The sequence below is a fragment of the Drosophila erecta genome, unplaced genomic scaffold (assembly GCF_003286155.1).
Source record: "Drosophila erecta strain 14021-0224.00,06,07 unplaced genomic scaffold, DereRS2 tig00000055-arrow-pilon, whole genome shotgun sequence".
Classification (NCBI taxonomy): domain Eukaryota; kingdom Metazoa; phylum Arthropoda; class Insecta; order Diptera; family Drosophilidae; genus Drosophila; species Drosophila erecta.
Window position 1 is genome coordinate 164,207 of NW_020825200.1, and position 17,378 is coordinate 181,584.

The 17,378-nt window shown below is 42.4% G+C and overlaps 2 protein-coding genes across 2 annotated transcripts; one reads left to right on the plus strand and one right to left on the minus strand.

Moving 5' to 3' along the window:
• Nucleotides 1-3,263: 3,263 nt before the first annotated feature.
• Nucleotides 3,264-10,079, minus strand: LOC6542178 (ATP-binding cassette sub-family G member 1). The gene is made up of 7 exons (XM_001968085.3): nt 9,611-10,079; nt 6,778-6,895; nt 5,757-5,946; nt 4,748-5,581; nt 4,512-4,680; nt 4,350-4,450; nt 3,264-4,285 (listed from the first exon to the last, which is right to left on the minus strand). Exons 1-7 carry the CDS (start codon nt 9,792-9,794, stop codon nt 3,785-3,787), a joined length of 2,097 nt encoding a protein of 698 aa, XP_001968121.2. The 5' UTR covers nt 9,795-10,079; the 3' UTR covers nt 3,264-3,784.
• Nucleotides 10,080-12,755: 2,676 nt separating this feature from the next.
• On the plus strand, nt 12,756-15,077 carry LOC6542273 (glutamine synthetase 1, mitochondrial). Its single transcript, XM_026979064.1, has 2 exons — nt 12,756-13,065; nt 13,287-15,077. The coding sequence occupies exon 2, from the start codon at nt 13,294-13,296 to the stop codon at nt 14,491-14,493; it is 1,200 nt and encodes a 399-aa protein (XP_026834865.1). The 5' UTR covers nt 12,756-13,065; nt 13,287-13,293; the 3' UTR covers nt 14,494-15,077.
• Nucleotides 15,078-17,378: the final 2,301 nt, after the last annotated feature.

Below are 17,378 nucleotides of genomic sequence, written 5' to 3' on the forward strand. Positions count from 1 at the left end.
TCGCCTGATAATTCAAGCTGAAAATTTACAATTTGCCATAAAAATGTACATTTTGTAGGCAAAATTGTGAGATTTTTCGGTTTGAATTACCAGGCGAACAGGAACTCCAGAAGGTGACCAACGATCTTTTGGTTTTCGGTAGCAACCTGCAACTGATTATGATCAAACCGAAAAATCTACAATTTGCCATACAAATTTACATTTTGTAGGCAAAATTGTGAGATTTTTCGGTTTGAATTACCAGGCGAACAGGAACTCCAGAAGGTGACCAACGATCTATTGGTTTTCGGTAGCAACGTGCTACTGATTATGATCGCCTGGTAATTCAAACCGAAAAATCTACAATTTGCCATAAAAACTTACATTTTGTAGTCAAAATTGTGAGATTTTTCGGTTTGAATTACCAGGCGAACAGGAACTCCAGAAGGTGACCAACGATCTTTTGGTTTTCGGTAGCAACCTGCAACTGATTATGATCGCCTGGTAATTCAAACCGAAAAATCAACAATTTTGCCTACAAATTTACATTTTGTAGGCAAAATTGTGAGATTTTTCGGTTTGAATTACCAGGCGAACAGGAACTCCAGAAGGTGACCAACGATCTTTTGGTTTTCGGTAGCAACCTGCTACTGATTATGATCGCCTGGTAATTCAAACCGAAAAATCTACAATTTGCCATAAAAATGTAAATTTTGTAGTCAAAATTGTGAGATTTTTCGGTTTGAATTACCAGGCGAACAGGAACTCCAGAAGGTGACCAACGATCTATTGGTTTTCGGTAGCAACGTGCTACTGATTATGATCGCCTGGTAATTCAAACCGAAAAATCTACAATTTGCCATAAAAACTTACATTTTGTAGGCAAAATTGTGAGATTTTTCGGTTTGAATTACCAGGCGAACAGGAACTCCAGAAGGTGACCAACGATCTTTTGGTTTTCGGTAGCAACCTGCCACTGATTATGATCGCCTGGTAATTCAAACCGAAAAATCAACAATTTTGCCTACAAATTTACATTTTGTAGGCAAAATTGTGAGATTTTTCGGTTTGAATTACCAGGCGAACAGGAACTCCAGAAGGTGACCAACGATCTTTTGGTTTTCGGTAGCAACCTGCTACTGATTATGATCGCCTGGTAATTCAAACCGAAAAATCTACAATTTGCCATAAAAATGTAAATTTTGTAGTCAAAATTGTGAGATTTTTCGGCTTGAATTACCAGGCGAACAGGAACTCCAGAAGGTGACCAACGATCGTTTAGTTTTCGGTAGCAACCTGCTACTGATTATGATCGCCTGGTAATTCAAACCGAAAAATCTACAATTTGCCATAAAAATGTAAATTTTGTAGGTAAAATTGTGAGATTTTTCGGTTTGAATTACCAGGCGAACAGGAACTCCAGAAGGTGACCAACGATCTTTTGGTTTTCGGTAGCAACCTGCTACTGATTATGATCGCCTGGTAATTCAAACCGAAAAATCTACAATTTGCCATAAAAATGTAAATTTTGTAGTCAAAATTGTGAGATTTTTCGGTTTGAATTACCAGGCGAACAGGAACTCCAGAAGGTGACCAACGATCTATTGGTTTTCGGTAGCAACGTGCTACTGATTATGATCGCCTGGTAATTCAAACCGAAAAATCTACAATTTGCCATAAAAACTTACATTTTGTAGGCAAAATTGTGAGATTTTTCGGTTTGAATTACCAGGCGAACAGGAAATCCAGAAGGTGACCAACGATCTTTTGGTATTCGGTTGCAACCTGCTACTGATTATGATCGCCTGGTAATTCAAACCGAAAAATCTACAATTTGCCATAAAAATGTAAATTTTGTAGTCAAAATTGTGAGATTTTTCGGTTTGAATTACCAGGCGAACAGGAACTCCAGAAGGTGACCAACGATCGTTTAGTTTTCGGTAGCAACCTGCTACTGATTATGATCGCCTGGTAATTCAAACCGAAAAATCAACAATTTTGCCTACAAATTTACATTTTGTAGGCAAAATGGTGAGATTTTTCGGTTTGAATTACCAGGCGAACAGGAACTCCAGAAGGTGACCAACGATCTTTTGGTTTTCGGTAGCAACCTGCTACTGATTATGATCGCCTGGTAATTCAAACCGAAAAATCTACAATTTGCCATAAAAATGTAAATTTTGTAGTCAAAATTGTGAGATTTTTCGGTTTGAATTACCAGGCGAACAGGAACTCCAGAAGGTGACCAACGATCTTTTGGTTTTCGGTAGCAACCTGCCACTGATTATGATCGCCTGGTAATTCAAACCGAAAAATCAACAATTTTGCCTACAAATTTACATTTTGTAGGCAAAATTGTGAGATTTTTCGGTTTGAATTACCAGGCGAACAGGAACTCCAGAAGGTGACCAACGATCTTTTGGTTTTCGGTAGCAACCTGCTACTGATTATGATCGCCTGGTAATTCAAACCGAAAAATCTACAATTTGCCATAAAAATGTAAATTGTGTAGTCAAAATTGTGAGATTTTTCGGCTTGAATTACCAGGCGAACAGGAACTCCAGAAGGTGACCAACGATCGTTTAGTTTTCGGTAGCAACGTGCTACTGATTATGATCGCCTGGTAATTCAAACCGAAAAATCTACAATTTGCCATAAAAATGTAAATTTTGTAGGTAAAATTGTGAGATTTTTCGGTTTGAATTACCAGGCGAACAGGAACTCCAGAAGGTGACCAACGATCTATTGGTTTTCGGTAGCAACCTGCTACTGATTATGATCGCCTGGTAATTCAAACCGAAAAATCTACAATTTGCCATAAAAATGTAAATTTTGTAGTCAAAATTGTGAGATTTTTCGGTTTGAATTACCAGGCGAACAGGAACTCCAGAAGGTGACCAACGATCCTTTGGTTTTCGGTAGCAGTCTGCTACTGAACTGCGGCAGAATCATTTAGAGGTATTGCACTTCAAAATCCGATTAAGGTAAGTTGAGTTATGGGGTTGAGAACTTCAGCCTGAGGGCATTTCTTATTTTTTTGAATTTCTACAACACAACATCAAAAAAAAAAATAACATAATATGTAAGTAAATATTTGATTGCGAAACCCTTATCGTCCATTGAAAGCGATTCGAATTTAAACGGCCGATTCGTACGAATTGATTTTTCCGGTAGATGGCGCTCAAAGAGCTTTTATATAAATATGCCGCTGATCACAACAAATAACGGCAGTAAAAATCTTAATTTATCTAATTTGTGTCCTCCCAGAATAAACAATTTATACATACATTTGTATGTATTCAAAGGTATTTATTGTAAACCTGTATTAAGGAAATGTTACAAAATAATTACAAAGGGGCTTATACTCGTAGTACCTTCAGTAAAAATATGCGTATATATAAATATTGTATGTACGACAAAATATGTTCGTTTTTTATTGAAAGCCTTAAAAAACCATCCGGTAAAAACACCTTGAAATGTATTCAAATATTTTTATTTAGAAAAATGGTTTGATGTTCAATAACTTATTTCATTATACGATTCACTTATATCAAAGATGTGCTAAAAGTGGTTTGAATAGGTTTTACTACATCTGCGGCTGGAATCAAGCTGATTTAAGATAAGAAACCTCCTTGCGTTATTATCACTTAGAATACGAATATCGCGACTAAAAACTAAACAAAAATAAATTGTTTAATGATTAAGAACAGAACCCAAGACGCTTTGTTGAAACTATATAGTACGTACATAGAAAGCTATTAAAGCCAAAACAACAAATATAATTATGTAATGTATGTATGTATGCTTATCGCACAGTCTTCAGCTTCCAGCGCAAGAACAGGTATGCCGAGATGCGCAGCACCACGAAGATCACAATCAGGGCCACAATGTCGAGAGTAAAGTTAGCATTAACCATGTCCAGTTCCTCCAGTGTGGTAATAGGTGATTTAAAATGGCAGTACGTCTGGAAGCACCTCAGTTTTTCACGTCCGTATCCGTAGGTGGCCAGAGCTGTGCCCTCGAAACCATATCGTATGTACGACAAATATGTGATCCACCTTAAGTATACTGGTATAGCGTCAAAGGAGACGAAGAAGCCGGAGAACAGAAGGAATGGCACGGACATGACAGGGGCCAGAAAGACACCGTTCTGGACATTCATTGCAGCGCCTACCACAAGACCCACGGACTGAGCAACGAATGAGATGAGCAGGCAGGCCGACAAGAACATGGAGAAGCGGAATAGCTCCCACGGTTGTGAAGTGAAGTAATATACAATCGACACGTAGATAACGCAGAAAATAGCCTGAAGGAAAAAGTTATTTTTTATCAGTTGCAGTCGCTCTACTCAACAGCTGAGTGCAACTCACTTGAAACGGTAAATCAGCTACTGATATAGCCAAATAGTAGGACTTTAGCGAGTACCAGCGATTAAAGTTTTCTTTCAACAGAACGGGCATCTCAAGCGGGACTAAAACAAACAAAATAATATATTAACCACAGAGGGATGAATATCAAGCAGGTTTACTTACATGATAGGATCGTAATAGTCATAGATGTATACATGAGGAAAAGCATGTTAAAGAAGAGGAAACCCAGGTTGCTCAAAACTTTTGCTCCATCATTGCCAATGTCATAGTAGAGGGCGCCAATCAGGAATCCAACCAATAGATGGGCGAATAAACGCAGATACATAAGAGTCTTTAATAGAGTGAAACAATATTTAGTCTACCAAAGTCCTGTAGATCACCATTATTAGTATTCTTACCCAATCCCGGTAACTGAAGAGTAGAGTTCGCTTAAGAACCACCCAGAACTGGTGGAACTGAGAAGTTGGATATCGCTCGGGTGATGTTATCTCCTCCGTAAGCAAGGCAGTAGTGCAGTTTACGGACTTTTCCACATCGATCATGGCATCTCCCTTTTCGTTGGTGGTGACCAAGGCAGAGCTAACGTTGCTCTCCTTCACAATGTCGTTGACCATGCCGTTGAGCAAGCCGTTGTTCAAGGTGAGGTTCTCCTCGTACTTGCCGCCGCTGACACTTGAGGCGTCGTTCTTATCCAGAATGGCCTTAAGGTTTTGCACCTTCACCAAATCATTGCGAGCCTTGAGGCCAGCGTAGTCCGCTGATGAACGAACGTCCCGCTTGCCGTTGTCAATGGCATCGACCAGTTTCCGCGTGTGGTCGCCGTGCTCCCCGCAAGACACCTCAATCACGTAGCTGGCCGGATTGTGATAACTGGGGCACTCCAGGTTCAGCGTAGACAGGAAGGGCACCAGTTGCTTGGTACTGCCCTGGTAGACGCACTGTCCATCTGCGAGAGTGTATAGCTGGTCGAACATCTCGAAGAGGCGAGCGGAGGGTTGATGGATGGTGCATATAACAGTGCGCCCGCCAGCAGCTAGCATTTTTAGCAGATGAATGCACTGAAAGCAGGTAGAACTGTCCAGGCCGGATGTGGGTTCATCAAAGAACATTATCGGAGGATTGCTGACCAGTTCCAGGGCAATCGAGAGCCGCTTTTTCTGACCGCCGGACAAGTTTCGAGTCATCGTATAGCGGTGTTCGCTCAGGCTGAGAGTGAGCAAAATGTCATCGATCTGGGAGAAGGGACGACTTATTAGCGGTTTTAAGTAAATACAACTTTTGTTCAGACCAAAAGTTCTGTGCCACACAAAGGTAGTCGAATGAAATTGGCTTAAAACAACTTACTATGTAGCTCTTCACGATTAATCATTATAATCGACTATCATGCTCCTTTCTTTCTCAACTTACCATGGAATGCTTCTCGGGTTTCGAGAACTTCTTGCTGAGCTTCAGATTGGTTGCCACAGTCATTGCTTCCTGAACGGTAAGGTTTCCGTGAAGCTGATTGTCCTGCATGATGTAGGCGGAAAGCTTGCGAAATGCGCTTAGGTTACGTTCGGCACCGTTCATGGTAACGCTGCCTTCGATGCTCGAAGTTCTGCAAATGAAAATTGATCAGAGATTGTATTATATGGCTTTCAGAACCGAGGGCCATTGTAAAGATGAGTATCATCTAAATTACAATCCTGTACTGTAATCCGAATAGGCTTTACCATTTTTTTGTTATTTGTGGCAGACCTGTTATCACTGGGCAAAGCTAATTTCGAGTAATCGAGCGTGTATTTTATTGTGCATATCTACGTTTGGTTGTATGCGGACACTTATTTAATATACTTTGTATACATGTGCACGCGATCGGACAACTTAAGTCCGAAGTCCAGCAAAGTTGTAGCTGATTCTCCCTCAAATATTCAAACTAATAAAACTCGGCGACATTGCTAAATGTGTGTGAGGAAATAGCAAAGCGAGCATTCGATTACACACAGGTACAATTGTATCCATGTATCATAGTCTTTCTGCTCGTATTGATTTAGGGCGATCGGTTGACCACTCCTGGTAACAAACTCTTGATAAAAATGTTTATGATTATTATGCAATAGAGCAAAATTTAAGGTTTACAATAAATGAATAAATATTGAGCTGAAGAAGGAAAGTCATTGCGCTTAGAATAGGGACATGTGTGTGTCCCGCATAAATTACTGAAATGCGAAGAACGCAAGGCGATGAAAGGTCGGCTGTTTAAGCACTTAAAGCGGCAGAGTGGTTATCAAGTCGCAATTATTGCTGATGATAATACAGGGCTGAATATAAACATTTTCGAACTCGTTTCGCCGTATTCTCGTGTGCTGGCGCAAGGTCAGATACGTTCAGTGTCGGAATCAGCAGCTACTTGACATGAATGCAAATAATCAGGCCCTGCGAAACCTACTTGTAGCCAGACAAAATGTTGAGCAGCGTACTCTTGCCAGCACCCGATGGTCCCATTATGGCGGTGAGCTCTCCAGACCGGAGGCGTCCACTGACGCCCTTCAGAATGGTCTTGGCATCTGTAATAAAAGACACGAAATTAGTGTTTGGCCAATCTCTTGTTAAGGCTAAAAATAGTTCGGGTTTTGAGAGGTCTTACGTCAATACCTAGTGCCGCCACAGCTATCAAGAAAGACATTGCATTGGCTTTTGGACGAGCAAGTGTAGATTCGATAGGTAAACAAAATCTGCAAAGTCTGAATATCAAAAGGCATAGCACGGTCATTGGCCCCATGGCGTTTTTCTCCCTCTACCTCCACCGCGAATCGGTCTTATTAATTCAGCCAAATGTGGTATGACTTATGCTATTATCGACGGAATTCCAACAGTTGTCAAGCAACCGCATCCATTACTCAAATTTTATTATACATCCGTCGACAACGGACAACCAATAAACAATACGGGTGAAATTCCTAAGAAGCCAATGGCACGTTAGTAACGCTTGTCTTAAAGTTAGTCGGCCTCAGTATTTTCGCACATGCTGCCTAAATGAAACTGCTTAGATGCGGAAGTGCCTTATCAACATGGTATACCTTTAAAGTTTAAACCTATAGTTTTGTATAGCAAGCCATCTGCGTTTTGCGGAAAATGCTAATATACCCGTTTTCATGGGGGCACGCGCGTCGGCTGCCGGCTCTCAATCTAATGAGAAGATGGATCAACCATTAAATCACAATCAGGTGACGGAATCTAGCATGGGTTCTTGCTGTGGCTTGCGAGGCACAAGAGCTTTAGCTGCATAAGAGTTTCTGCAAAGTAACTATTACGTAATAATTCATTTTATGTTTGTCATAACTCCGTTTAGTAAAGTACCGTGACCCGCTCAGAAGTGAAACTCGAAATTTATTAAGCTCATGCAGGGACTGTAAATGTTTTATTCGGCGGCTTACTTAATACGTAGACTTTAAAAGCTGGCAGTGAACCCCAGCTGCCAGGCAGCGACTAGCAAGTCGTAGTCGTAACCACTAGGTATGCAACGTCTTACTTGCTGGCCAATTAATGTAATAGCACCAAAAGTGGGGCCACGCTTGAAAAGCTATAGTCCAACGCTAAGGCCAACTCGTAGCTTTGATGTTTATGACCGAATTGGACAACAAGTGCAACCATTCAGGTCTCCCAAGAAAAGATTGCGCGAACCTTGCCTCAAGGGCACAGAAATTCGCTTTCTGAATTTAACTCTCTTTGTTTTAGTGTAGCATTCAAGAACGCTCGCAGGCAATTGCTTTATTATTTGTGTTTACTTAAAAGTGGCATAGTTGGCCGAAATCAGCGCAATTTCCATCTGTAGCCTCACAGCCAATTCCATCTTATATTGTATACATTATTTTGGCACATAACTTAGCACGTATGAGAAGGCGGCGTGCCATCTGCAAATCTTTGGGCCAGGTGAGACACGCTCATTGGGCATTGTAAATACGTCTATATACATATTCGCTTATTCTGAACGACTTAATTGAGTCGGATGGCCGGCCTTTAAGCTGTGCAAAGTTCAGGCTGCTGCCTTCTCCAATTAGATTTGCACTTGACTGGCCTTAATCTCAAAAACAGGCTTTGACAGTCCCTCAGTCTTTGTCGGGATGTTCGGACTATGTCCGCCGTGCGGCGAGCAATCCAATTCGACAACAAGGGGAGTGGGTTTTATGGCTGAGCTTTTTATTAGTATGAGAATAAAGCAGTTGTGCTCGTTGGCATACCAAACTATAGAAATATTATCGCTGGGCCATCATTACCTATTCTGAACGGCCCCCCTCCTGAACGGGGCACTGCATATTAGCAGAAATGTGTTTTCTCCACCATACCGCACTATAGCTAGCTATGCGGCTGTGACTAAACCCTAATCGCTCTGCTAACACTGAAAGCACACACCGCCACCATGAAACCAGCACTATTAACTAACCCCGACTATCTTATACCTGTTACTTAGGTGGGAGACATTTTGAACATCGTTAAAAAGAATGGTCTTCGCAGAATTTGGCAAAGCAAATTATAAAATTACCAAAAAAAATTTGAATATTTTTCAAAAGTACTTTACGAGTAAGGGGTATAAGAACAATACCTCTCCCACTAGCACGTCATCACAGAATATTTTCCATAGCAGCAGTATATCCAAACAAACCGCGTTGTGCTCCACCCATGCTCCAAAGTAGATACACAGAGACGTGAGAGAAGTGTGAGTACATGGCTTCTCGCCTTTTAGATGCTATGGAATCGAACCAACTTGTTGACTGTCCCAATGGCGAAAATCGCTAGTGTGGGCAGTTACTCCGCGACTACTAGATGATGATTGTGATGTATTTCGCAGTACTTATCGCTGTGAAACCCAGTGAACTTTGGCCAGGGCCGCCCTTGTGTAACTGGGAAATGAATTCGACGACGGGTTACATATCAACTCAGCCACAATCCGACGTTCTCCCCGTTGCTCACAGTATGAGAGTGCTGATACTGCGTTACAGCTGCTAATAGAACAAAGAAACCAGAAACCAACACAATGCGAAGCGAAGCGCAGCTAAAGCAAACAAGTAAAACCCGCTAAAGCCAGGGAAGTGCGTAATAGCAACAGAGCACTCCGGAGAACTATCTCTCAATAATACATGTGCGGAGCACTACTAGCCAGGACAGGAAACAAGAGCTTTACGGTGGGGTGAGAGCAGGCGCGGGTAGTTCAAGATCCAGCTCTCGAGCGACCAAGGAGTGCAAGTGGATATAGAGAGGTGCTAAACAATGGAAGTACTTACTGCTCCGGTTCCCCTCCTTGACGCGGTACGTTAGGTTGTGGAAGGCCAGGTCCACCGCTGGTCGCTTCGGCAGGTGTTGGAGCGTCTTTGGCTGGGCGGGCACTATCTGAGCCTTCAACTGACCCGCTCCGGCTGTGCCCAGTCTGTTGTCGTTCAACAGATTTGCATTATCGTTCTTAGTCATCTTGTCAATCAATCAACCAACCAGGGGTTAAAAAGCAAAATGCAACCACTGTATTGTGTGTGTATTCTTTGTAAACTTTGGCACTGACAGCAACACTGCAGCCCCGCTGCCCTTCGTTCCCGTTTGGGTTTTCGTTCGCGTTCTCGATACGATTCCACCACCGTCTGGTCCGGTGAGAGAAATTTTCCACCCGTCTGCTCGAAACGGAACTGCCGCTTCACGAATATTAGGACTTGACTCGCTCGCGCCGCGATCGCAACTGAAATAAGCAATTGCGGCAGTGGAACAAAGGCAGAAATTTCAGCGACCGCTGGCAGAGAGTGCCATCGCATTCTCTCGCAGCCCCAATGCTCTCCGTCTGTGGTTAGAGTAGGACGGCAGTAGAGGCACCACTTCTGGTGGGGATTCTAGTGCGATTGAGAGATACAGTGGGTTCGCTCTCTTAAAAGCCAGCGCAATCTTCTACTGTGTCTTGAATGAATTTAGGAAAAGACTAATCTCGATCGGATTTAGCACCCACATGCCTTCCGAAGGAACATACCGTATACTGATATCGTACTAGCCTGTTGTGTACTTCAATAGTCTATCATTATATCAGCCTTTTATAGTATAATGAGCAAGGCCTATTGGCATGGCTTAATGAGTAGTCAGTCCTGGAAGCTAAGGTTCTGGCCATTGCTTTAGTCAAGTTAAGTTAAAAGTTCACGGCCTCGCTCATGACTCATGAGTTATGGCAGGGGCTTATCTATGGTGCCAATCTATAACTGATAGGAGTCTCCAATGAGCCGATAAGGGGTTGTACTTTGTCGTTTGGTGTTTTACGTAAAAATAAATTAATAAGTTCCGTTCTTCGTTTAAAGGAGCTCTCGGAAGCATTTTTCATGGTTTGCTTTGGCGACACTTTACCTACATTTTGCGTTTCCCTACATTTTATGTGGCATGAGGTCATTTGTAGCACGACATTTACTGGGGCGTGGGAGGTCCTTACAACTTGGCTCCAACTTGGGGTATGTCTTAGCGCAACAGTAAGATGTAATGATTGTTGCAAGATGTGTAATCACAACAGAAAATGATTAACATGCGCTTACAATTCTCCGCTAATAAGTCGCAAGCGATCTGTATTTTTCCCAATCTGATTGGGATTAACGAATTGCACTTTAAGTGTAAACGAGACCGTATTACATTTAATTTCAGTAAAACCGGTTTTTCTTATTTATTATGGGGCAAGTAAAAACGCAACAACAGGTATTTTCCTAGCGCAAACCGCCATTTGAGATAGTTTTCCTAGTTCGGTTCCTGGGTTTAAACCCAGCATACTGCATTAAAGTTATGCACGCGCTTTAAGATATGATAAATTAATGAATTTCCACTGGCAGTTTTCCGATGACTATAGGTTTGGAAATTTCTAAAGCTTGGGGCTATTCAAGTCACGGAGATGTCAACAATTGACAGGAATTGCAAACCGGTTGTTCTACCACTTGTTGAATTCTTTTTATAAACGATGTTTATATTAGATGTGCCAACTTAATGCGATGCATTTTGCTTGAGACCCGTCTAATTCGGCTACTTACAGATTATTGTTTTCCAAAAACTGCTTCCAACTATACTGGTTCATGGTGCCGTATCTAAACAGCTACTAAAGACACCGCTTCAAAGCAACAAGTTGCCTTCGCAAGAAAAACCCGCCAATAGGCAGTCGAAACCCAAGCCTAATATAAGAATTTTTGATTTTATGTTTGGTCCATTCCACATCGGGTTTAAATATACACTCTATGCTGGAAGGTAATTTCGTAGTTTCTTGCGAAAGATAACTGAAGCCGGCCAACCAGTGGAAACGATGCCACGTAACTGGAAAAGCGTAAACGGCTATATGTGAATAAGTCCCCGCTATGGTGAAAATTGCCACTCACACATTGGCATACAAAAGTTTCTTCTGTTTTCCTTGTTTTCTTTGTTATGGCAACCTGAAGCTCGCCCAATATGAGCCGTCCAAAAAAGCTTCCTTTCCCGCCACGCGGCTTTGGGGCGGACAACTAGCCAATTGTTGCTTTGGAAGAAGATTAGTTGTTCTCCGTGGAAATGGGTGAGCTAAATATTTTCCAACATGATGTCCCCCATAGAAATCGGATGTTTAGATCAAAATTTACACTGCATGTAAAGTGCACTTTTCATCATTATTCACACTCGCAGCCTAAAAGCAGGCTATACTGTGTACCTGTTACGCCAAACAAATATTATGCATACTCTTATTTTAGTTATTTTTATTTTCAGGTAGATATAGGCTTTAATATTAAAATATTGGAATATGAAAATGTAGTGCCGGATTTACATTGCATAAACCAATCAATATTGATTAAGTTTAGGCTCTTTTAATGCTGTCCGCCGGCAAAGTTTATCAAACGCTAAACACGAATAGATACAGCTGATACGGTGCTCCTTGCATTCGCTATATTTAAATGTATATTTTGACCTTTGTACCAGGCGTGTATTCAAAACAATCCACCAGAGAGCAAACTGGTGGAGGTTTCTACGAAGAGATTGCGGGAAATAAGAGAGTGTTGTAATAAGTTGCATTGTTGTAATACTGCGTACAGGCCTCGCGGCATTTTAAAGGCGGAATAAAACCTGCCACAGTTTTTGAAATACTGGTAGCACTCATTTTAAACATAAAATGAATATATCAAAATATCGTACCTCAAGTTTGCTATGCACCTTAGTGCAGGTTTTCTACGATGAGAACTATTCAAAACTTCGGTTTCTCATTTGGCGCTAATGCAAGCTACAAGTGCTCTAAACGCATCAATGAGCGCATCATAGCGTGGGCCAGTAACGGGGCTTTCGCCCACACGAGTAGCCTTGAAACATAAACATTATGGGTCGCATCGCAGGTCTCTCTGGCTGGTGCTTCTGTTTCTGCTTCTGCTTCTGCTTCTTGGGTGCCCGCATACTGCCAGTTTTGGCTGCTCTCTGAGGAGGCCTCGTCTGTGCGTCGGCGTCGCAAAGGCGATAAAGAAAACCCGAGGCGCGCGACGAAACGACGAGCGAATTGAAACGAAAACGAAAAAAGTGAATGTGGTCGCGCTAACTGTGCTCACAAGCCTTCCAAACATCGAATCGGTCGGGTGTCCTCAACAGTCGCTCCGCAGCTACTGACAGAAACAGAAACAAAAACGAAAACCGAAAGTCCCGCAATTCGAAAATCCCCAAAAGACCTGTCCAGCGACTACTAGCCAATCATATAACTGTAAAGTGGAAAAACGAGCAGTGCACGGTAAGTTGTGCGAAAGACTGAGGCTTGATTGGAAAAGTAGCTCCTTTCTCAAATACCCCAGAAAATCAAGTGCAAGAAAACAATTACATAAAAAAAATACATGAGAAAAGCAGGGTGAGCCAGCATACCACCAGTCCCATCTTGCTGCGCACGTACTCACATTCGCCTGCAATACATAACTAACCGTGTCCTTTTGTCCTTCTCGCCGACTCCAATCTAAGAACCAACATGGCACTCCGCGTGGCCGGACTCTTCCTGAAGAAGGAGCTGGTGGCTCCCGCAACGCAGCAGCTGCGTCTGCTGCGCACTAGCAATACGACCCGCTCCCAGTTCTTGGCCAACTCCCCCAACACCGTCTTGGACAAGAGCATTCTGCAGCGGTACCGCAACCTGGAAACGCCTGCCAATCGGGTGCAAGCCACTTACTTATGGATCGACGGTACCGGCGAGAACATTCGCCTCAAGGATCGCGTCTTGGACAAGGTACCCAGTTCCGTGGAGGACTTGCCGGATTGGCAATACGACGGCAGTTCCACCTACCAGGCCCATGGTGAGAACTCGGACACCACGCTCAAGCCACGCGCCATATACCGCGATCCCTTCAAGCCCGGAAAGAACGACGTAATTGTCCTGTGCGACACCTACAACGCCGACGGCAAGCCGACGGGCTCCAACAAGCGTGCCGCCTTCCAGGCAGCAATTGACCAAATCGGCGATCAGGAGCCGTGGTTCGGCATTGAGCAAGAATACACTTTGCTAGACGTGAACGGACGTCCCTTCGGCTGGCCGGAGAACGGCTTCCCTGCCCCACAAGGACCTTACTACTGCGGCGTGGGAGCGGACCGCGTCTACGCTCGCGATCTTGTAGAGGCCCACATCGTGGCCTGCCTGTATGCTGGGATCGACTTCGCTGGCACCAATGCCGAGGTGATGCCCGCCCAGTGGGAGTTCCAAATTGGTCCAGCCGGGATCAAGGCCTGTGACGATTTGTGGGTGTCGCGATATATTTTGCAGCGCATAGCTGAGGAGTATGGCGTTGTGGTCACCTTCGACCCCAAGCCGATGGAGGGACAGTGGAACGGAGCCGGCGCGCACACCAACTTTTCTACAAAGGCGATGCGTGCCGATGGCGGAATCAAGGCCATCGAGGAGGCCATCGAGAAGCTGAGCAAACGCCATGAGCGCCACATCAAGGCATATGACCCCAAGGAGGGCAAAGACAATGAACGGCGCCTCGTGGGTCGTCTTGAGACTTCTAGCATCGATAAGTTTTCCTGGGGCGTGGCCAACCGTGCCGTAAGTGTGCGAGTGCCACGTGGCGTAGCGACGGCCGGCAAAGGATACCTCGAGGACCGGCGGCCAAGCTCCAACTGTGATCCCTACGCCGTGTGCAACGCCATTGTCCGCACCTGTCTGCTCAACGAGTGAGCAGTGAGCGCGGTAACGGGCGTTTAATCTCTTGTACAATATGTTTTATTGAACTGTGAAGCGTATCCGATCATTTGGCTATACTTACGTTGAACTGAAGCAAAATTTAGCTTGCTTGTGCAAAAAAGACAGGAGACCGCGAGGCACGAAAAGCGTGCGCTTAGAATTTAAGAAAGTGGGTGGGTGGCAAGGAAAATTGCTAAAGGGACATTTTACCTGAAAGCGATGGGGCCTCAATATTGTTTTGCCATATATATCTTACAAATTATGTATATCTTATCGCTTTAATCTAAATAATAAAAAACATTGTACCCTACGTTAATTTGTTACCTTTAGATCAAAAAAATATTTTTGGTTTAGACGTCGAATTCGGCCAACGCCATCTGTTGCCCTTAAAGTTTTGAACGAACTTGTTTAATAACCAGTAAGGGTTTATAAATGTTACATTAAAGAAAGAAATATCGCTGAAATCGGACGATTTGCATATTAATAATTCATATCCATGTGCACGAATTTGTTTATAAATACTAATTGTTGATTAGAAGTTGTTGAAAACATGATACTAAATAAACTAATTTAATATATATTGGTAATATGTATAACACTTGACGGATTTTTCGCTTCAATTTGCTCGCTAGCATTTTACATTATTGTGTACTTATGTACATATACATATGTTGTTATATTATAAATGTCTATCTACTACTAGCACCCTGAAAATTAAGAATTCCATTGAGGTACATAAATACATTTTCAGTAAAAGCAGAGCTGCGTACAAAGCAAAACAAATTACTATAGACTCTTTTATTTTCTCTTTTCTGGCGAGCTTTTAAAAGATTGTTGTTGCAATGACTGTGAAAATCAAAGTCTTAAAATATAGAACAGCTTGTTTGTAAATATTTGCGACATGGGGGCACGAAAACGAGGTAAGGCAAGACCTTGGTTTTAATGGAAAGTTTTCCACCACAAACAGCTGCCGGACACTGAAAGTTTCCGAAGACTAATTCTTGGGGTTTCTGTTCAGAATGTGTACTTTTCGCTTAACCCTTCTTTCCCCCAACAGATACACATATATGTGTATATATAAATACATATATATATTTATACTCGTATATGTATATGCTTGAAATTAAGATATGGCTACGAAGGAGACAATGCTCCCATATATTCCCAACGGCAATAAACAGCGTCAGCTGATAGGGCAGGGGTATTGCACTCTGGTGATGACAGGGCTATACATTTCCCTACAATCAAGTAATGATTGAGCAGAGTCGCGAGCTCAATCGCTTCAAAGGCTGCTTGCTAACTCCCACTGCTTTTCGCATACCTGTATTTATGAACAGTTCACTACACTTACAAAATGCACACTATCATTTCTAGAGATGAATGTATACTTTAATTTACAAAATAAATCTTAAAATTTAATTGAATTAAAATAATTTGATAGATGTAGGTACTGCACTACTACATATAATAACAACATTTTTTTTAAATCATTTTTTTATGTTTTTATATGTATGTTTCTGAGCTTCTAAAACTCAGTGTGGTTTTTTTGTTACTGCATTTGGCTTGGTCGTAATTGTTGACATTCTGAGTTGCAGTTAGCGGTGTTTGTTCGGCTCTGCTGGGAGCGGATTACGGATTACGGAGTATGCAAATGTAATAAGGTCAAGAGGGACAGATAAGGCCATCCGGTTTATTCAAAACAATGTTAAATACACAGAGATAGTTCGACCAAGCCATCCAGCCCATTGGGACACGGGATCATCCGTAGTCAGACCCATTTATAAGCATTTTTAAGTCATTTTAAAAGTTCGAACGCATTCCCCTGCCCAATTAAAATTCGAATATCTTATATACCCGTTTTGCATTGCAGCATATGCGGCCACAATGTAGATAGTATAATATATTTAAAAATCGCATTAACAATCGAATCAAGGCATCAGCCTGTTATGGCCGCAGAACACAAGAGTTCCGCACCGCCGCCCATAAACCAGATTATTAATTAATTGAAGCAGGTTCATTGGTATGCATGAAACACGTTCAAAGATGTCAACATCTTACAATGCAGGTCTGGTGAGAGCCAGTTATGCTGCCTAATATCAGGGGATTTGCATAAAACAAACTGATAAGCTGGACACTTGATTTCGAAACTATTGATAACGAAATATTTGTTTAATAAAGAACACCGCCCTATAATTGAATCAAGTGATCAAAGCACAGTATTCAATATTCCCTCCAGATAAATGGTGCTGAGATATAAACTTCGCAGACTCTCCTCACCTTCCTAAAAGATCTCCAGTTCGTCAAGCACTCGGTTAAAGTCCGAGCCAACTGATAACACAGTCAGGCCACGAATGTGATCTTCCGGCTCCAGAAGCCTGACCAGCGTATATTATTATCTCTTCCAGTGTACCTTTTACTTCTGACTCGGTCAATAAAATGCCTTTGCCAGGACAGTGTTATCACAGGGCAATAAATCATACTGGCGGTTGCAAAATGAAAATACCGTCTCTGCGAGAAGGCAAATGTTTTTAAAGCTTAATTGAACAAATCAATTACATATATAGAGAAAGAATCATTATACCCAGAGCCCTGACTTTTTTCAGTGTATAAATACTTCGAAATTACCTAAAAGTGGGACACGATTGTGGAGCGTGATTCCTGAATGACATCCACTGAGCAACTCCAGTCTGCTGCAAATTGCAAATTACAATTTTCAGAGCCTAAAACTGGGTCAAGACATTCATTCGTCTTGCGTTGGGAGTGGAGTGGTCGGGAAACTATTGATAGCGGCGGATTTAGGGACTCAAGGCAGGACGCAAGCGTGACAGCGGCAATAAAAAGTCAACAAAACTAAGCGAATCTGTTGTGGAGCTGCCGGC